General features: G+C 41.4%; 1 protein-coding gene and 1 long non-coding RNA gene across 2 annotated transcripts; one reads left to right on the top strand and one right to left on the bottom strand.

Annotated features, from left to right (window-relative positions):
- Positions 1-6,150: 6,150 nt before the first annotated feature.
- LOC118176472 lies at positions 6,151-9,036 on the bottom strand. The gene is made up of 2 exons (XR_004755421.1): positions 8,025-9,036; positions 6,151-6,911 (listed from the first exon to the last, which is right to left on the bottom strand). It is a non-coding gene; the product is annotated as an uncharacterized LOC118176472 (long non-coding RNA).
- A 139-nt stretch (positions 9,037-9,175) lies between these two features.
- Positions 9,176-14,592, top strand: PSPH (phosphoserine phosphatase). Its single transcript, XM_035343461.1, has 5 exons — positions 9,176-9,464; positions 10,177-10,311; positions 11,924-12,069; positions 12,925-13,073; positions 14,406-14,592. Exons 1-5 carry the CDS (start codon positions 9,244-9,246, stop codon positions 14,514-14,516), a joined length of 762 nt encoding a protein of 253 aa, XP_035199352.1. The 5' UTR covers positions 9,176-9,243; the 3' UTR covers positions 14,517-14,592.
- The last annotated feature ends 71 nt before the right edge of the window (positions 14,593-14,663 follow it).

Here is a 14,663-nt window from a genome sequence, read left to right as displayed (position 1 = left end):
AGCAGACACACACAACTCTGTACCAATTGGTCCTGAGCTCAGAATTTCCTCAGTACTTGGCACAAACCGCAAAGAGCCTCACCCAGGGCTCATCCACCAGGGGTTAGGATGGTGCAGAATAAATCTGCCCTACTCTTACCCACTTTTTGCAGCAGGGAAGCTGCCAAAACCCAGGCCATGGCAGCTCTGGACGGAGAGCTTGGCTGCTGAGCAGCAATGCAATGGGCTGCTCGTGTTTCCATGCCACTTCCAGTAGTAAACTCTAAAAGCCTGCTGATGGGTACAGTTTTGTTGCATAACAAAAGTTTTGGGGAAGCTTGACTGAAATGGTCATTGAGGGTCAAATGTAAGGGCAGGCTCAGCAGCCTTGCTGATTTTGGCAGTAGAGGATGGCACCTGCCGGTAATGTGCTCTGCTGCTTTGGGTGAGGATCTCAAGTTTCTGGGCAAAGCGCCACACACGGCCCATCATTCTGACCTGACAGGTCTGGAGGGGACAGCTGCTAGTACGCTTGGGTTTCTGATTTTTACATGTTTCGGATGGAGTTGATGTTTGAGCAAAATATACCACAAGTTTGGATCCTTCTTGTTCAGCAGAGCAGGGTGCTTGTCTTGTAAAATATTTTAATGATGATACTTTAGTAGAGAGACTGTGATTTTTTTCCTTTTCTGCTGCTGTAATCATTAAAAATAAACATTAAACATTGCAAAACACAGGAAATTACACTTGGTAATTTCATAACTGGGCTCTGGAATTCTCCAGTTAATGTTTATTCTTCACTTTTGCTGGGATTCTACCTGCCTGCTGAAAGCATAATGAAACAAAACATGACAAGCCAGCCCTGAGAGGCTGCAGTGCTTGTACCAGAGGTGCCGAGCTGATCTGCCCACTGAAAATACCCAAATCCCTAGCTCTACCCTAGATTCTATAGTCCACAAGTCATGCACATATTTTGCTATTCCTGCCTCTTTAGTTCTTGATATATATATATATTTTTGCCTCAATCCCTTCTCCAGGCTGTGCTCAGTAGAGGGCAGCGTTGTCAAACCCATAGGCGTACCAGCAGGCATGCTGTATATTTTTGTTTTCCCTGCTGCTGTTCTGTGATCCGTATGGGTGATGTCCTGTGAAAAAGGCAGGAATTCTCCATCCAAATGCTTCCAGGCACATCTCTCTGTGCTTCCTTCCTGGATCACACATGTCTAAGGGTGGTTATGTTATGGTATAGTAATATTTCTCGTTTGCATTTTCACATTAAATGCCCATTTTGCAGCATTTTTTTCAGACAACACTACAAGCTTTTCTACATTTTTCAGTTTTTTACTTTTAGTTTCTGAACTGTTTTGAATACTTTCTTTTGGTGTGTAGTAAAAATACAGGGCAGATGCTTACAAGGCCTAAGTTATCCTTCGAAATTACTGGAGTTACAACAAATTACAGCAGAATGGAATCACTAACGTAATATTTAAACGAATTACAAACAAGTCTGTTAAACTAAGACAAGTAATGGGAATATCCTTCATGAAATGTCCGGTAGCGATTCACTTAAGTGAAATCATGCAATGCTTATCTTGGCAGAAAAGAAAACACAACAGATTCCCAGTAAGAACAGTTTTCTTTCATCTTTATCAAGATCTGTTTTTCTTTAACTGTATTCACCGAAATGATTTCTAAATCCGTTTTAAAACATACTGCCCTGCCATGATAAAACTCACAAACAGGACCAGCCAAAACAGCAAACCATGTCACCAGTTTTGCAGCAAAGGGGCTTCGTCCCATCGTTCCCTGATGCAGGAAGTTTCTAATAGATGCTTGTATTGACAAGTAGTCCCGCAAGTACTGAGAACATTTGAAAAAACATACAGGAAGGCATGGGAGAAGCACAGAAGGGTATTGATTTTAGTTCATACACTTAAGTTTGAGGAATAATCCTGCCAGAATTGCAAAAACATCATGCATAGAGTGTGACTGGTGTATCCAGTGGTGCAGAACAATCTTTCAAGATGGGTAGCGGTCATAAGACTCCTATCACAAGTGAATAAAAGAAGCTAAATCAGCAGTCTGGCTTTCTTGACCTTGAAACGAGTAATTGGCTTCATAGTTCTGGGTTGGCAGCCTCCTGTTTACTAACTAATGCCCGCAGTCATGTCTGTGGGAAGTTCTTCTGTAGGATGCCAAAGCACTAGCACAGACAGGTTCTGCAATTTTTCCATTGCTTTTGACAACATTTGATTTGGAGAAACAAAACAGAGCCTTCTCAGAACTAGAGGCTTTCATTTTGCTTTCAAAGTTTGTGATGAATTTTGACTGCAGATTTTTTTGGTGTGTAATATTGCGCGCCCCGGTTCACAGCTTAAGCCAAAATGCAATATTGCAATTTTAACGCATGAAATCTGGTTTGCAGTGAAAACAAGTGCCCCTGCCTCGCCCCCGACTTCAAGCCAAGAGAAGCTCCTGGCTGTTGCTTGGCAGATCCCCTCCTCGCCTCTCCTCCCTGGTCTTCCCGCGCCAGCGCCCTGCGTGGAGGCAGGTGGGCTTGCTGAGCCCCGTCCTGCTCCCCGTGCCCGTGGCAGGGGCTGGCAGGCGAGCAAACCCCACATCATCTTGTGCACAGGCTGCTCCCTGCCAAGCCATGCCTACCCAAGCTGGGAGCGCCCCAAAGTGGGCCCGAACGGCTCCTCCCCTGACGTCGGCAAGGTTACACCTCTCTTCCTACGCCTGTCAGCGAACAGCTGGACTTCTCTGGTTACATGTGTGCAACCATTTAAAAAAAACATCCAGGCTGGCTTACTCAGCAGATTATAAAGAGTGATTTACAAAATGCGGCTTTCTTCCAGATCAGCCCGTGCCGTTGTATTTATGTGACTGAAGGTCTCAGCTGATCCGTTCTTTTCTTGTGCAGCCAAGAGGTTTGCAGCAGCAGCACCAGCCACGGCCAGTACAATACTGTAAGTCACTGGGAACGTTTCTTTCTTGCACTTTGGAAGGGGTTGGCGTTTGGTGTGTTCAGTTCCATAACACTTATCAGATTTTTCTTGCGTAGGCAATGAACTGGGGCTGTGCGCTGCCCTGCCAGGTGCAGCAGCACTGTGGTGCCTGTTCTATTACAGCAGCATGAATGAATGATGCAATCGCGCAGGGGGAAAGCATCATCATTTTGTCAGGACAGGCACGAGGGGACTGGAGAGATGGGAGCTGTGTATCAACATCCACCAGGTTCCCCCTATCTCTTTTCAATTACCTTTTAAAAGGTGCTTAAATAAATGTGCTGTTAGGCACTGCTGTGCAGCTATCAGTGTGTCGCTGCAAACATTCCATCTCTTGACTTGCTTACAGGTTTCTATTACTACCTTGTAAACTGAACAGGAAACTAGGAAGTTTGAAGCAGTCTTAGTGACTTTAAGGATTGAATCTCTCCATTCTCACATTGAAAACCACAGAAACTCCTAATTACGGATGGGTTGAACTTAAAGAGTAGTATTTGCAGGAATATATAGTAAAAATTTGCTTAAATATTGTTAGTCTGTTTAAATGCATAATCTCTCTTCTAAAGCACATTGCTTATACTGAGAATTATACCTCAAAACAGCAAAGCTACATGACCATATTATTCCCATTTTACAGATACAGGACTAGCAACACTGATGGATTAAGTGCATTGTTTAATACCATGTGAACATTCTCATGAGCAGATTCACACCTGTAGCAGGAACAGGCTCTGAGAAAAGGTTCAACCACAAGCTTCTCCAAATCCCATACTCTAAGCAGCAGTTTGCCATCAATGCAGCAGAAACAGTTTTATATGGCTGTGTTTCTGTTAATCTCACTGAATGTTCAGTGCAATATGCTCTGGAAATGTATCTCACAGTGACTTTGTTCTCAAGCACATCAGTGCAAACTGGGACTAACTTCACTGATGCCAGGGAAATAACTCAGGGCAAAGTGAGACCAAAATGGGTCTTGTTATGGAGCAGTAGCTTTCAATAAAGTGCTCACGCTCACATTGTTAAATGTGAAAGTGAATCAGAATCACAAACATCAGAGACTGTTTGCACACTGTAGGATATTCCCAAATGATCTCTTAAAAAAAAGGCATTTTAAGTAGTATTTCATTAAGATTCACTTAATCTTCATTTTTTTTCACAGCAAGGAATGTGAACATAATGTAAAGTAGCAGTGTGACAACACTTCTGAAAGCTGAAATAAGATAACAACTCAAGTAGAGTCACGATGGAGATTTTGAGATCTCTTCAAGATCTCATCAAAATAAACCAGCCACAGAACCCCCGGAGTCCTGAGTACCGCTTCATGTTCCTTTTGCATTAGCAGATCTTGCAGATGTTTCAGTTTTTCACAGTGTGGCAAGTGCCCTTCTTTGAAGGGTCAGCAAACAGAAAAGATTACAGTTGTTTTCCTTTAACATGTGGTCTTACATAATTGCTAGGCTTGCTGCTGTGACTCCGCCCTCTCTGTTACGAAAGAACTATTTCTTGTGGAAATGCCAGTTTTTTTCCAAGTGGCCTAATGAAGTACTTAATAGTCTGGAGGCAAGGAGATCTCATGGGAATTCCTCTTCCCCTTGTGATTTCTTTTTTGTTCATCTCAAGTTTCACCTTTCCCTTTGTCACTTTCTTCTTACGCCTTCTTTATTCTTTGCTCATTTTTTTTTTCTCTTTCCCATTTTATTCCTTTCATCTTTTCCTCATCGTATTTGATTACCAGACCTGTTGAAATGTTTGCTGCTTGGATACTTTTCCAGCATGGAAATAATAGAATAGAAATAGATTTCCTATCTGAAATATGATGGCTGAACGATCAGAGACATTCTACCCAAGATTTTCATATGGAGACTGAACTTATAATTATTAGTTGTGGGAATTTCTTTTTTCTTACCATCTCATAAAAACATTGATGCGTGTAAGCAATCGGATGTTCTGTGTTTCAGAGTAATTCATCTCTGCCAACCACAGAGGCCCATACCACCCTGGAATTAAGAACTACAATTCCTTTACTATTTATCATTTAGAGAATTGGCCATAGAGGAGCTTTGCACAGCTTCAATTCTTTTTCCTCATGTTTTCAGGTGACACCTAACTGTAGACAAGAATCAGAGATTCATAGAATCAGAGTATCCTGAGTTGGAAGGGACCCACAAGGATCATCGAGTCCAACTCCTGACTCCACAAAGGGCAACCTAAGAGTTAGGCCATACATCTAAGAGCATTGTCCAAATGCTTCTTATACAGCAACAGGTTTAGGGCCATGACTTCCCTGGTCATGAGCTACCACGTCTGTTCTTATATTCCCTGCATGCTTAGCCAGAGGTGGATTCTAGGCAGTTTCCTGGTGAATGCCATGGTAAGATGGCCCAGGAAAAATTCTGAAAACAAAGGAAGGAACAGAACATCTTCTACTTGTAATTCCCCCTGCTCTTGGGGCCCATTGCTCAATCACAAATAGCCTTGCCTTATGCTCCCATTTACGTTTAGGGCTGGAAACAAAAATCACAAGTCACTGAAACTGGCATGTTACTGTTTGGAATGGCTTTTGCTGACCTCTGGAGTTGATGGTCACCCCTGGAGCTTTGCCGACAAAAGCAGAAGAACCTTCTTTCATTCCCGGTGAACCACCTTTAACTCCTAATTTTTTTCTCACCAGTAAGACTCCCTGCAATAGCAGAAGCTTCCCACATAGGTTCTCCTCTTTACTCCAGGAGGAGCTTCCCTACTTCGCAGTTCATCACAAGTTCTCCAATTTCTGTGATGATACATTAGCCAAAAATGGGTCTGTGTTTTCCAGAACTCAGTGCCTGGCTACAAAAGGAATTGGAAGGATTTTGGCAAGCCACTCATCAAGGGAGATCAGGAACTACTGCTCTGTTCTGCATTTCAGAATGCAATTCTTCCCTTACAACTTGTCATTTTTAGGCATTATAAACCATAGTCTGAAACTTTTGAAAGAGTTACTGCATAGAACAAAGAGAGGACAGAGCTAATTCCAGCCACGGCTTTGTACGTGTGTCCATCAAAGTGAAGTTCAGAGCAGTGGTCTCATCATTGTAAGGAATATTCAGAAGGGAAGGGATATGGGAAATTTGGATGACAGGGAGAAAGGGAAAGTTCACATCCCTTCCTTCCTTCTCCCAATGTGTTTTTCTAGCTATAACATTATTCTCAGAGAGATTAAAATTCTGAAGGCACATATCCAAAAATATATCTCAGGTTCTCACCAAGAAATCACATAACAGTGCTGTGTCACCACACAGTGATATTGCATCATAACGTGGTCATGTTGCAGTGCAGCCCCAGGTTAGCATGAGGCAATGTGACTGCTTTGCATAAGAAGGAGTCAGTGTTGGAACACCATGACGCAAATGTCACACCAGAATGATGCAACAAGTTTGTCCAGTAGAGCAAATCCTTAAAATTGGCACCAAAACCAAGGCTGAATTCTTAGTGGACTTTATAATTTCCAGTAGGCTGGAAAAAAATTAATGGCGTGCTATTTAAAAAATGCTAGTGGACATTTTAAAAAATTCCACTGCACAAATAGATCTAGCAAACGGCTGTCAACCCCTGTCCTGAAGTCAAAGCCCTCCTGCTCTGGAAATCAAAATCTTCCACTGAAAATTCAAAACAGTCCTGTGGAGTCAAGGTCAAGCCAAGGCTAACGCAAAGTAAACCTGGAATTCATGTTTCACGTGTCCACCTGCTGCCAAGTCTTAGCTCAGAACCAGTTTTGGTCCAAGGGAAGTTTTTATGTCCATTGTCAATCTGTACCCACTCACCTTTGCTTTCTGGGACACTGGGGAGGTAGAGCCCAGGCTCTGTCCTACTTTCCCCCTCCCAGACTGTATGTACAGGAGGGAAATGTGGGCTGGGTGGTATCTGCTCTCCCATCCTCATTCACACCTGTGACACAGATGAGCATTAAGGAAGCCACCATGTCACCTTCGCAGCCTCGTGCAAAAGCCATGAACCTACTTTGGGTATTACAGTCATGTGTTCATACCACAAAACTCAAGAACACCTAGAATTATCCCCCTCAACTAGTCCTGTTCTGTGGCTGCCTTTGGATAGCTTTGCCTTTAATCTGTCACAGCTTGCTCGCTCTGTTTCTTGCTTTTTCTTATTTAGCACTGACATCTACCCCATAAACAGATAATAACTCTTACAGATATGGTTCTTTGCCATTCACAACAGGTTTCACTCCTTAGGTTTGCCTGCTTCAATTATACAGACTTCTTCTTTTACCTTTCGATGAAGGACTGGGGTATTTTCTCTTACTCTAAACACATGAACAGATGTGTGCATGTGTGTGTTCTACACATTTTTTTCAGTGATTATGATGATTTTCCGTAAAGCCCTTTGTATGCCAATACTCACCATATGGTGTCAACAGCACTTCATTTAGCGTTGGTGTCGGATGCCATGCATAGCCTTGGAGTTGTGGGAAGCACAAGGCCCTAACTCTGAGGGCTCTAAGTCAGACAAACACACTAGCCGTGACAGCAGTCCTCATGGATGGACAGGCAGGCAATGCCACACACCTCTGCAGGAAACTTGAAGTAAGAGCAAAAAGTGAAGGACAGTTAATTAGGAAGGTGCTGGGACTACAGCTAGACTGCGGTTAAGTATTTGAATGAAAACACTATCCTGGACAGCTTACATTCATTTCTGCTTCTGATAGGGTAAACCCGATTCATCAGATTAGCTGCAACTGTCTGCGGTTAGCTCAGTGTGATCCCAAGTTTTTACTCAGTAGTTAATCCAGAAGTCCTTAGTTAAGTAGAACTGCTCTCATGTTGATTTGTGTACCTAAGGACTGAATAAAATCAAAACCTTCAGGATCTAGCCGAGTAATAATAGTGCACGCTTGAACAGCAGCATTTAATCCGAACACTTTAAAACACCTGGGCAACTTCTACCTGCCACACGGCAGGGGAAAGACCATAATCTATTACCAAGCCTAGTTGTGGGAATAAAACCACAGAAGTCCCATCAGGAAACAGCACTGGTGCTTACCATTTGTGATCCCTAGATGACTCCTTTCTGATGGAGAGCTACTTCAGTACCAATCAGCTCCTAGACTCCTCCACAGCAAGATATGTAGCAATCAGTTCTCCATCTTCATGGGATGGATTTTGTGTGCAGAGGGTGAGAAGTTTGTCCCAAAAGGGCAAAAAAGGAAACGTTTTGTGGAAACTTGTGTATGTAAGACCTTGTCACCATGAAAACTCACATGATATATAGGAGGAAAATAAATTAGTTGAGTCAGGAGAAAGCAAAAGGTGAAGATATACGACATGCTGTTTAAAGGTATTTTTTTCTCTGTTCCAGAAAAATAAAGAACCTACCACCCAGGTCAGTTATATTGTCCCGCAGGAAGTTTAAGAGATTAGAAGAGATAACCAAACATGAGCTTCAACAAAGATCTGGGAAATAAGACAGATACAAAGCTATATTTGTGTCCAAATGTACTACTGGTAAATAGCAAGGTCCACACTGCAATCCCTTATGAAAGGGTAAAGCACGATTAGTAAGGCAGAGTAAGAAAATCCCTGATTAACACCTGGTGCTTCTGGTCTGCAGAAGCGCTCAGTACATTTAAGTGGACAGACACAAAAGGGAAGAAAATGAACTTTTGTCAGGTATTGTTATGGAAAAAGTCTTGGCTGTGGGCTTTGGGAACTTCACTCAACCCCTTAAGATATCACCACATTATATTAATCAGGACATAGAGAAGCATCAAAACCTTCATGATTTAGGGACTACTACTCACTGGTAGGTTTAAGACAGTTATGCCTACTGCAATCAAGCAAATCCTTAAGGGTTGGTTGTCTTTTACTGTCTCCTGGAGCAACTAATTTGACACCGCAGATCAGGTCTGATGAGAAATCAAGATCCGTTTGAGCAATCAAGATCCATTTGAGCGGTGAAGGCAAGACAAGACAGGGAATTTTAAGTCCTGTCCAGTAGTTGGCAGTCTGATGGTTCAGCAAATGCCAAGTATTACAACCTTGAACCCCACCTGAACATCAATGGGCTGAGCCTGCAGAGAGCAAATCAGCAGCTGACCAAAGCTCCACAGCCCACCCATAACGTAAGTTGAACATCAGTAGGCAGCAACAGCAGAGAGCAAATCAGCAACTGAGCCAGACCTCCACCGCCACTCACACTTTGATAAAAGCTGGCTAGCAGGCTGTGCTCGGTCCTTCTCGCAACGACCAGATCAGTTGCTGCAATGGCTCAAGACGGAGTCCAGTACTGTGACTCACAGAAACAATTCATCTTATCCTCTTACAGTAAGAAGGTACCTAAAAGGATGGCGTCTCTCCTGGAGATGAAAGAAATCTTCCGCAATGCTGATGCAGTGTGCTTTGATGTGGACAGTACAGTCATCAGGGAAGAAGGCATTGATGAGCTTGCAAAGTTCTGTGGAGTTGGAGATGCCGTCGCAGAGATGTATGTATATTTGTTGTTTACTTCACATGAACATTGGTAACAAGTACGCACGGATAAGGTTAAACCTGTGACAGCAGTTTTACAATTTTTACAATACAGATTAATTCATCTCTATCACAGGAGATTATTACCATTTTAAAAAAGATGTCAGGAATAGTAAGTGGAATTAATGCATAATGAAGTAACTTTTTTTTTTTTTTTTTTGACTTGTGAAGCCACTCAACATGACTATATTGAAATAAATTATCTAAATTAAATGTCTTTGATATACTCAGATGAGGCCTCATCATAACACTTGGCAAAGAACTAGCAGAACCTTATTATGAGATGGAGGACACTGGACTCTTCACTCCTAGGCTGATGTTTCCATTGAAACTTGTAGCAAAAGTCCTGTTAATTTCGGAGAAGAGCAGCTGGCCTGTAAATTAGGAATACTGGTCCCAATGGCTCAGATTGTTTTCAGAGAGTATCAGCTTTCCTTTGCCTCACTGGTTCTTACAAAAGCACCAGTCTGTGGAGCTCTTCTACCACTGGTTGCTACCAGCCTTTTCAGCGTCCCAATCTTGTCCTTTACAACAGAGACAATATGGTATAACCTAGAAGCTATGGGGTCTTAACTTGTTCCTTGGTATTCCTGTTAAAATAACAGCTCTTGGGAGGAGCCTCAACTTGTTAAGTGTCACTGATTTGTTTTGTTTGGATCACAATTCAGGACCCGCAGAGCTATGGGTGGCACTGTGACATTCAAAGCAGCTTTAACAGCACGACTAGGTCTCATACGACCCTCCTACGAGCAAGTGCAGAAGTTAATATCTGACAATCCACCTCAGCTAACACCAGGAATACGGTAAGAAGAATTTCAAATGATCTAATGAAAAAGTATTCCAAAAGCACATAGCATAAATCAACAAAATGCTGCGAAGCTGAAAGAATGTGAAGCTGATATAGAATGCTTTCCTACTCCATTTCCATGTTGTTTGTGTACAAAGCTTAGATCAGGCGCTTATAATAGCCTGGATCCATGTTGAGTGGATAAGTATCTGTATAAAAAGAAACTGTCTTAGGTATTAACTGGCATTTTGGCTGGCAAGCTGACATTCCAGTGTGAGAATTAGATGGGCATGGAAAATAATCTGCTCCACATCTAGAAGTGTTTTTTTTTTTTTTTTTTTTTTTTTTTTTTTCTTTTGAAGGGAGCCTGGAGGAAGTTTATTACTGAATAAAAACTACTGGCTCGGTCTATTCTGTAATTATATTATCTCTCAAACTTCTGCACGCACTCACCACTGGGCTCAGCTTAGGGGATGCACTTTCAGAGCTCCACATTCCGTACTGATGTAAAAAGTCATTAGAGACAAATACATACGCGCATATACATGTATTCTTTCATCTTTGGGTTTAGATATAACATTAACTATTTCAACTGAAAAGGTTTTTCTTCGTATTCAGATTGTTTCAAACAGTTGAAATTAATTTCTTTGCTATGAAACATGGCCATAGCTGTAAATCTAAAATATTTTTAGCACATACAGTTGTTTTAGTACAATATTATACTTGTATTTTCTCCTTGAAATGAAGCACATGCTCAGTTTTTTCAGTAGAAGGCATAGCTAGATGTAACAACAAAGGGGGCATTGTTTCCATGTTTAGAATCACATGACTTTCCTTTTCATTCCTTCCCTTTCTTCCTCCTTTTCTGTGTAGCCTGCTTTAAGCTTCCACTTTGCTTTTCAGTGTTTAGCATTTCTTCTGTTACTGCTATCACTTCTACTACTTAGCGTTGTTGTACGTTGATTTTCCTGCCTCTAGAACCAACTTTTATAAGACTTTTAATTGCCATCAAGTCCCATTGATATTAACCGGGTCTGAAAATTTCTCACTTTTTAATTCCTTTTCTGTACCTGGTGCCCTTTTCTACACAGAGTATCAATGTCTTGGGGGAATCAAGTCTTGAGTTAGAAAAATGTTTGCACTTTGCACACTTTCCAGCCCACTTTCATATTTTGGTGCAGTGGTTTTATCTCCCCTGCATTCCCTGCTCTTTTTCAGCATTACAGATTGTTTATCTCACTGGTTTTATACTTAGCTTCAGAAAACAATCTGAATTGGATCTTGTCTCATTTGTTCAGGGGAACTAATGTGAACAATATGAAAGTATAAAGGAAACATTTCTAGGGAGCTCTTGTTTCTGAGCAACTAAATACCTGTTCGTATCTAGACACGATGGCTTTGTTCAGCTTGTTTCAAGCAAGGTGTACACACATACTTGTGAAGAAAAGATGGAAAAGCTTCAAGCAGCTGAGATGGATGGAGTTGGAAAGCAGCACCCAAATAAACTGGAATAACAAAATAGATGGGTGGCCTTGTTTAGGATAGATCTATTTTAGCTTTTTTGTTATCCCTTCAGCACACCTAGATGCTGCCAGGCACTCATGCTTGGAGACTTTCTTTCTTCCCAGGGAGCTGGTGAACAGGCTTCATCAACGCGGGGTACAGGTCTTCTTGGTCTCCGGGGGATTTCAGAGCATTGTGGAACATGTGGCCTTGCAGCTGAACATTCCAACAGCAAATGTCTTTGCCAACAGGCTGAAGTTTTACTTTAATGGTGAGATTCCCTTAACAGGTCTTTTCTTTGCTAATTAATGCAACTTTTTGTGCGTGTTCAAACTGTCAGATACTGGGTTACAGATATGTATCTGTATACAGATACTGTGTACAGATATGTATACAGGTATCTGTAGCCCTACATCACCTCATTACCAAACCTGCTAGCTTGAAGACTAATCCAGCTGTCTCCAAGTAGGGAAATAGCCAAACTTCCCCCCAGAATATGAATTCAGGTCCTTTTCCAGACATATGAAATAGAGCTGTAGTTACTTTTTAATTACAAACTGTGCCAAAGTTAAAAAGCATTACAGTTGCTGAGAGCAGCTTCATTTTCTCTCTTTCAAGTTTAAAGAATTTATTACACTTACCTGCTTTCAGAGGCAAACTTCATTTTCAGTGACTCTGAGGTATGCATGAAGACCAATGGAGACTTTTGTAGAGCTGCTCTGGACTTTAAGCTAGTGTAATCAAGCAGAACTGTGGTTAGTGAGCTTGGTTCTTACTCAGTGTTTCATACACTGTTTATGTATCACACTGAATGCTGCTTTTGAAATGTTTAGACCAGAATGACTGGATCAAAGTGACTGGGAAAGGATTTGGCATGCTACCATACAGGGTTTCTCCTTTTGTCCTAGCATCTCAGCTCTTTGAAAACATTCCCACTGAAGACTTATGTAAAATCCTAGTTTTTATGCTTACCTTCTGTTTACTTCTTTGGGATGCTGAAATAGTGAGGCTTACAGGACTGCATGTAATTAGTTGTTTTCTTGAAGAAAAGACCACAGGCATGTATCTTTCTTCATCTACATGAAAATATGCTATGTGTCTAATTCATCCTTCCACTGTTTTCTAGGAGAATACGCAGGATTTGATGAAACACAACCAACAGCTGAATCAGGGGGGAAAGGAAAAGTTATTACTCATCTGAAGGAACAGTTCCATTTCAAGAAAGTAGTTATGATTGGAGATGGAGCTACAGACATGGAAGCCTGCCCCCCTGCTGTAAGTATTAAAAAAATGGAATTCCAAATTCCTTTTGAGCAATTTGTGCGTGTGTGTGTGTGCGGGGGGGAAGTATGGTTTATATTCTTTATAGGACTTCAAGGAAGATCTTCAGCACTTCCCAGAGCCTAAAAGATCCGTGTTGGTAGTTTTCTCTAGAAAGGCTGCATCATGCAACGGCTGATTTCTCTCACCTTAGCCAGTTTCAGTAAAGGTTCCACTCTCTGAGCCAGGGTTCTAGCTCAGCCCAGCAGAAATGTATAAAGTCTACCAACCTGCTGCAAACCAAGCTGATTTATCTGCCTTTCCCATCTATGTTGCCACAATAACAGCTTGCTGCTGCACAGAGCTCTGTACAGAGGTCCTACACTACCAAGATCACAGTTCTGGACAGCATTAAATGTTGCTAAGCATGAAGGTCTGGTGCACATTTACTTGGTATCAGCATAGCAAGAAGGTTCATCTCACTTGACACCTCTGAAGACAGCAGCCGTATCAGGGCTATTATTCAGCCCTATTATTCAGCCCTAGGCAGGGTGGAATAATAACAATAAAAAGAATAGAAAGACAGATTTTATAAACAGTCATTTCACAGAGGAGAGATCTTAATTCTTTCTCATCTCTAGTGCCTTTCTCTACAAAAAAAGTAACTCAGTGCCCCTGCTTTGCCAATGCTCGGGGCAGATATCCTAGTGCATGGAAATGCACAGGAACAGACTCGAAGGGCTACTGCTGATGTGAGTTAGGACAAGGCATCCCTTAGCATTAAATATGTGCACGATCAAAGCGGCTTCATATTTGCTTAATGCTTTCCATCTGAAGGCAAAAAAACAGCAGTGGAAATTTTAAACACTGTTTTCTAAGACCCAGAAATGATGACTGTTTCTGGTTAATGATTGAAATCATGGCTAATGTTTACTCTTGGTATCTATCAAATGAGGTAAACAGAGTTAAGATAAAAAGTATAGGGATAATTCTGAGATGCTGCTTGCACGTTCAGACGTTAACTCATGCTTGAATAGTAAGGCTTTATGTTGCATCACAGCTCCATTTGATTTTCAGTAAAATCTCAGATCTGAACAATCTTGAATTTACAAGGTACTGAGACACACCTTTGCTATTGGAACTAATCTCTAAGTGGTGTAATATTAAATGTTAACGAAGTTCCTGTTAATAAATATGAAAATGAACATGCCAAGTAAAGCAGGTGAAGAGGCAGAGAGGAACATCGCAATTTTAAAATCCAATCTTAAAAACAAACTTAACTGCTGAGAAGCTCCATTCCTTACACAGAACTGCGATAATATGTGCCCATTCTTTCTGTTTTGCTAGGACTGCTTCATTGGATTTGGAGGAAATGTAATCAGAAAGCAAGTAAAGGAGAAAGCTAAATGGTACATTACTCACTTTGATGAACTGCTAAAGGAACTGGAAGAACGATAAATTATACAGTAAAATAATATATTTAACAACTATAAGTCAATTATACAATGTAATTAAACATATATTTGTTTGCAAAGTTGTGTTCTGGACTTTTTAATGATTCTGGGTGTTGGGTGCCTTCCTTCTCTGATCTGAAACTCATGTTGC

This window comes from Oxyura jamaicensis, chromosome 19, assembly GCF_011077185.1.
Source record: "Oxyura jamaicensis isolate SHBP4307 breed ruddy duck chromosome 19, BPBGC_Ojam_1.0, whole genome shotgun sequence".
NCBI lineage: Eukaryota > Metazoa > Chordata > Aves > Anseriformes > Anatidae > Oxyura > Oxyura jamaicensis.
The sequence above is the reverse complement of the archived record's forward strand: the minus strand, read 5'-3'. Positions and strand labels throughout refer to the sequence as shown.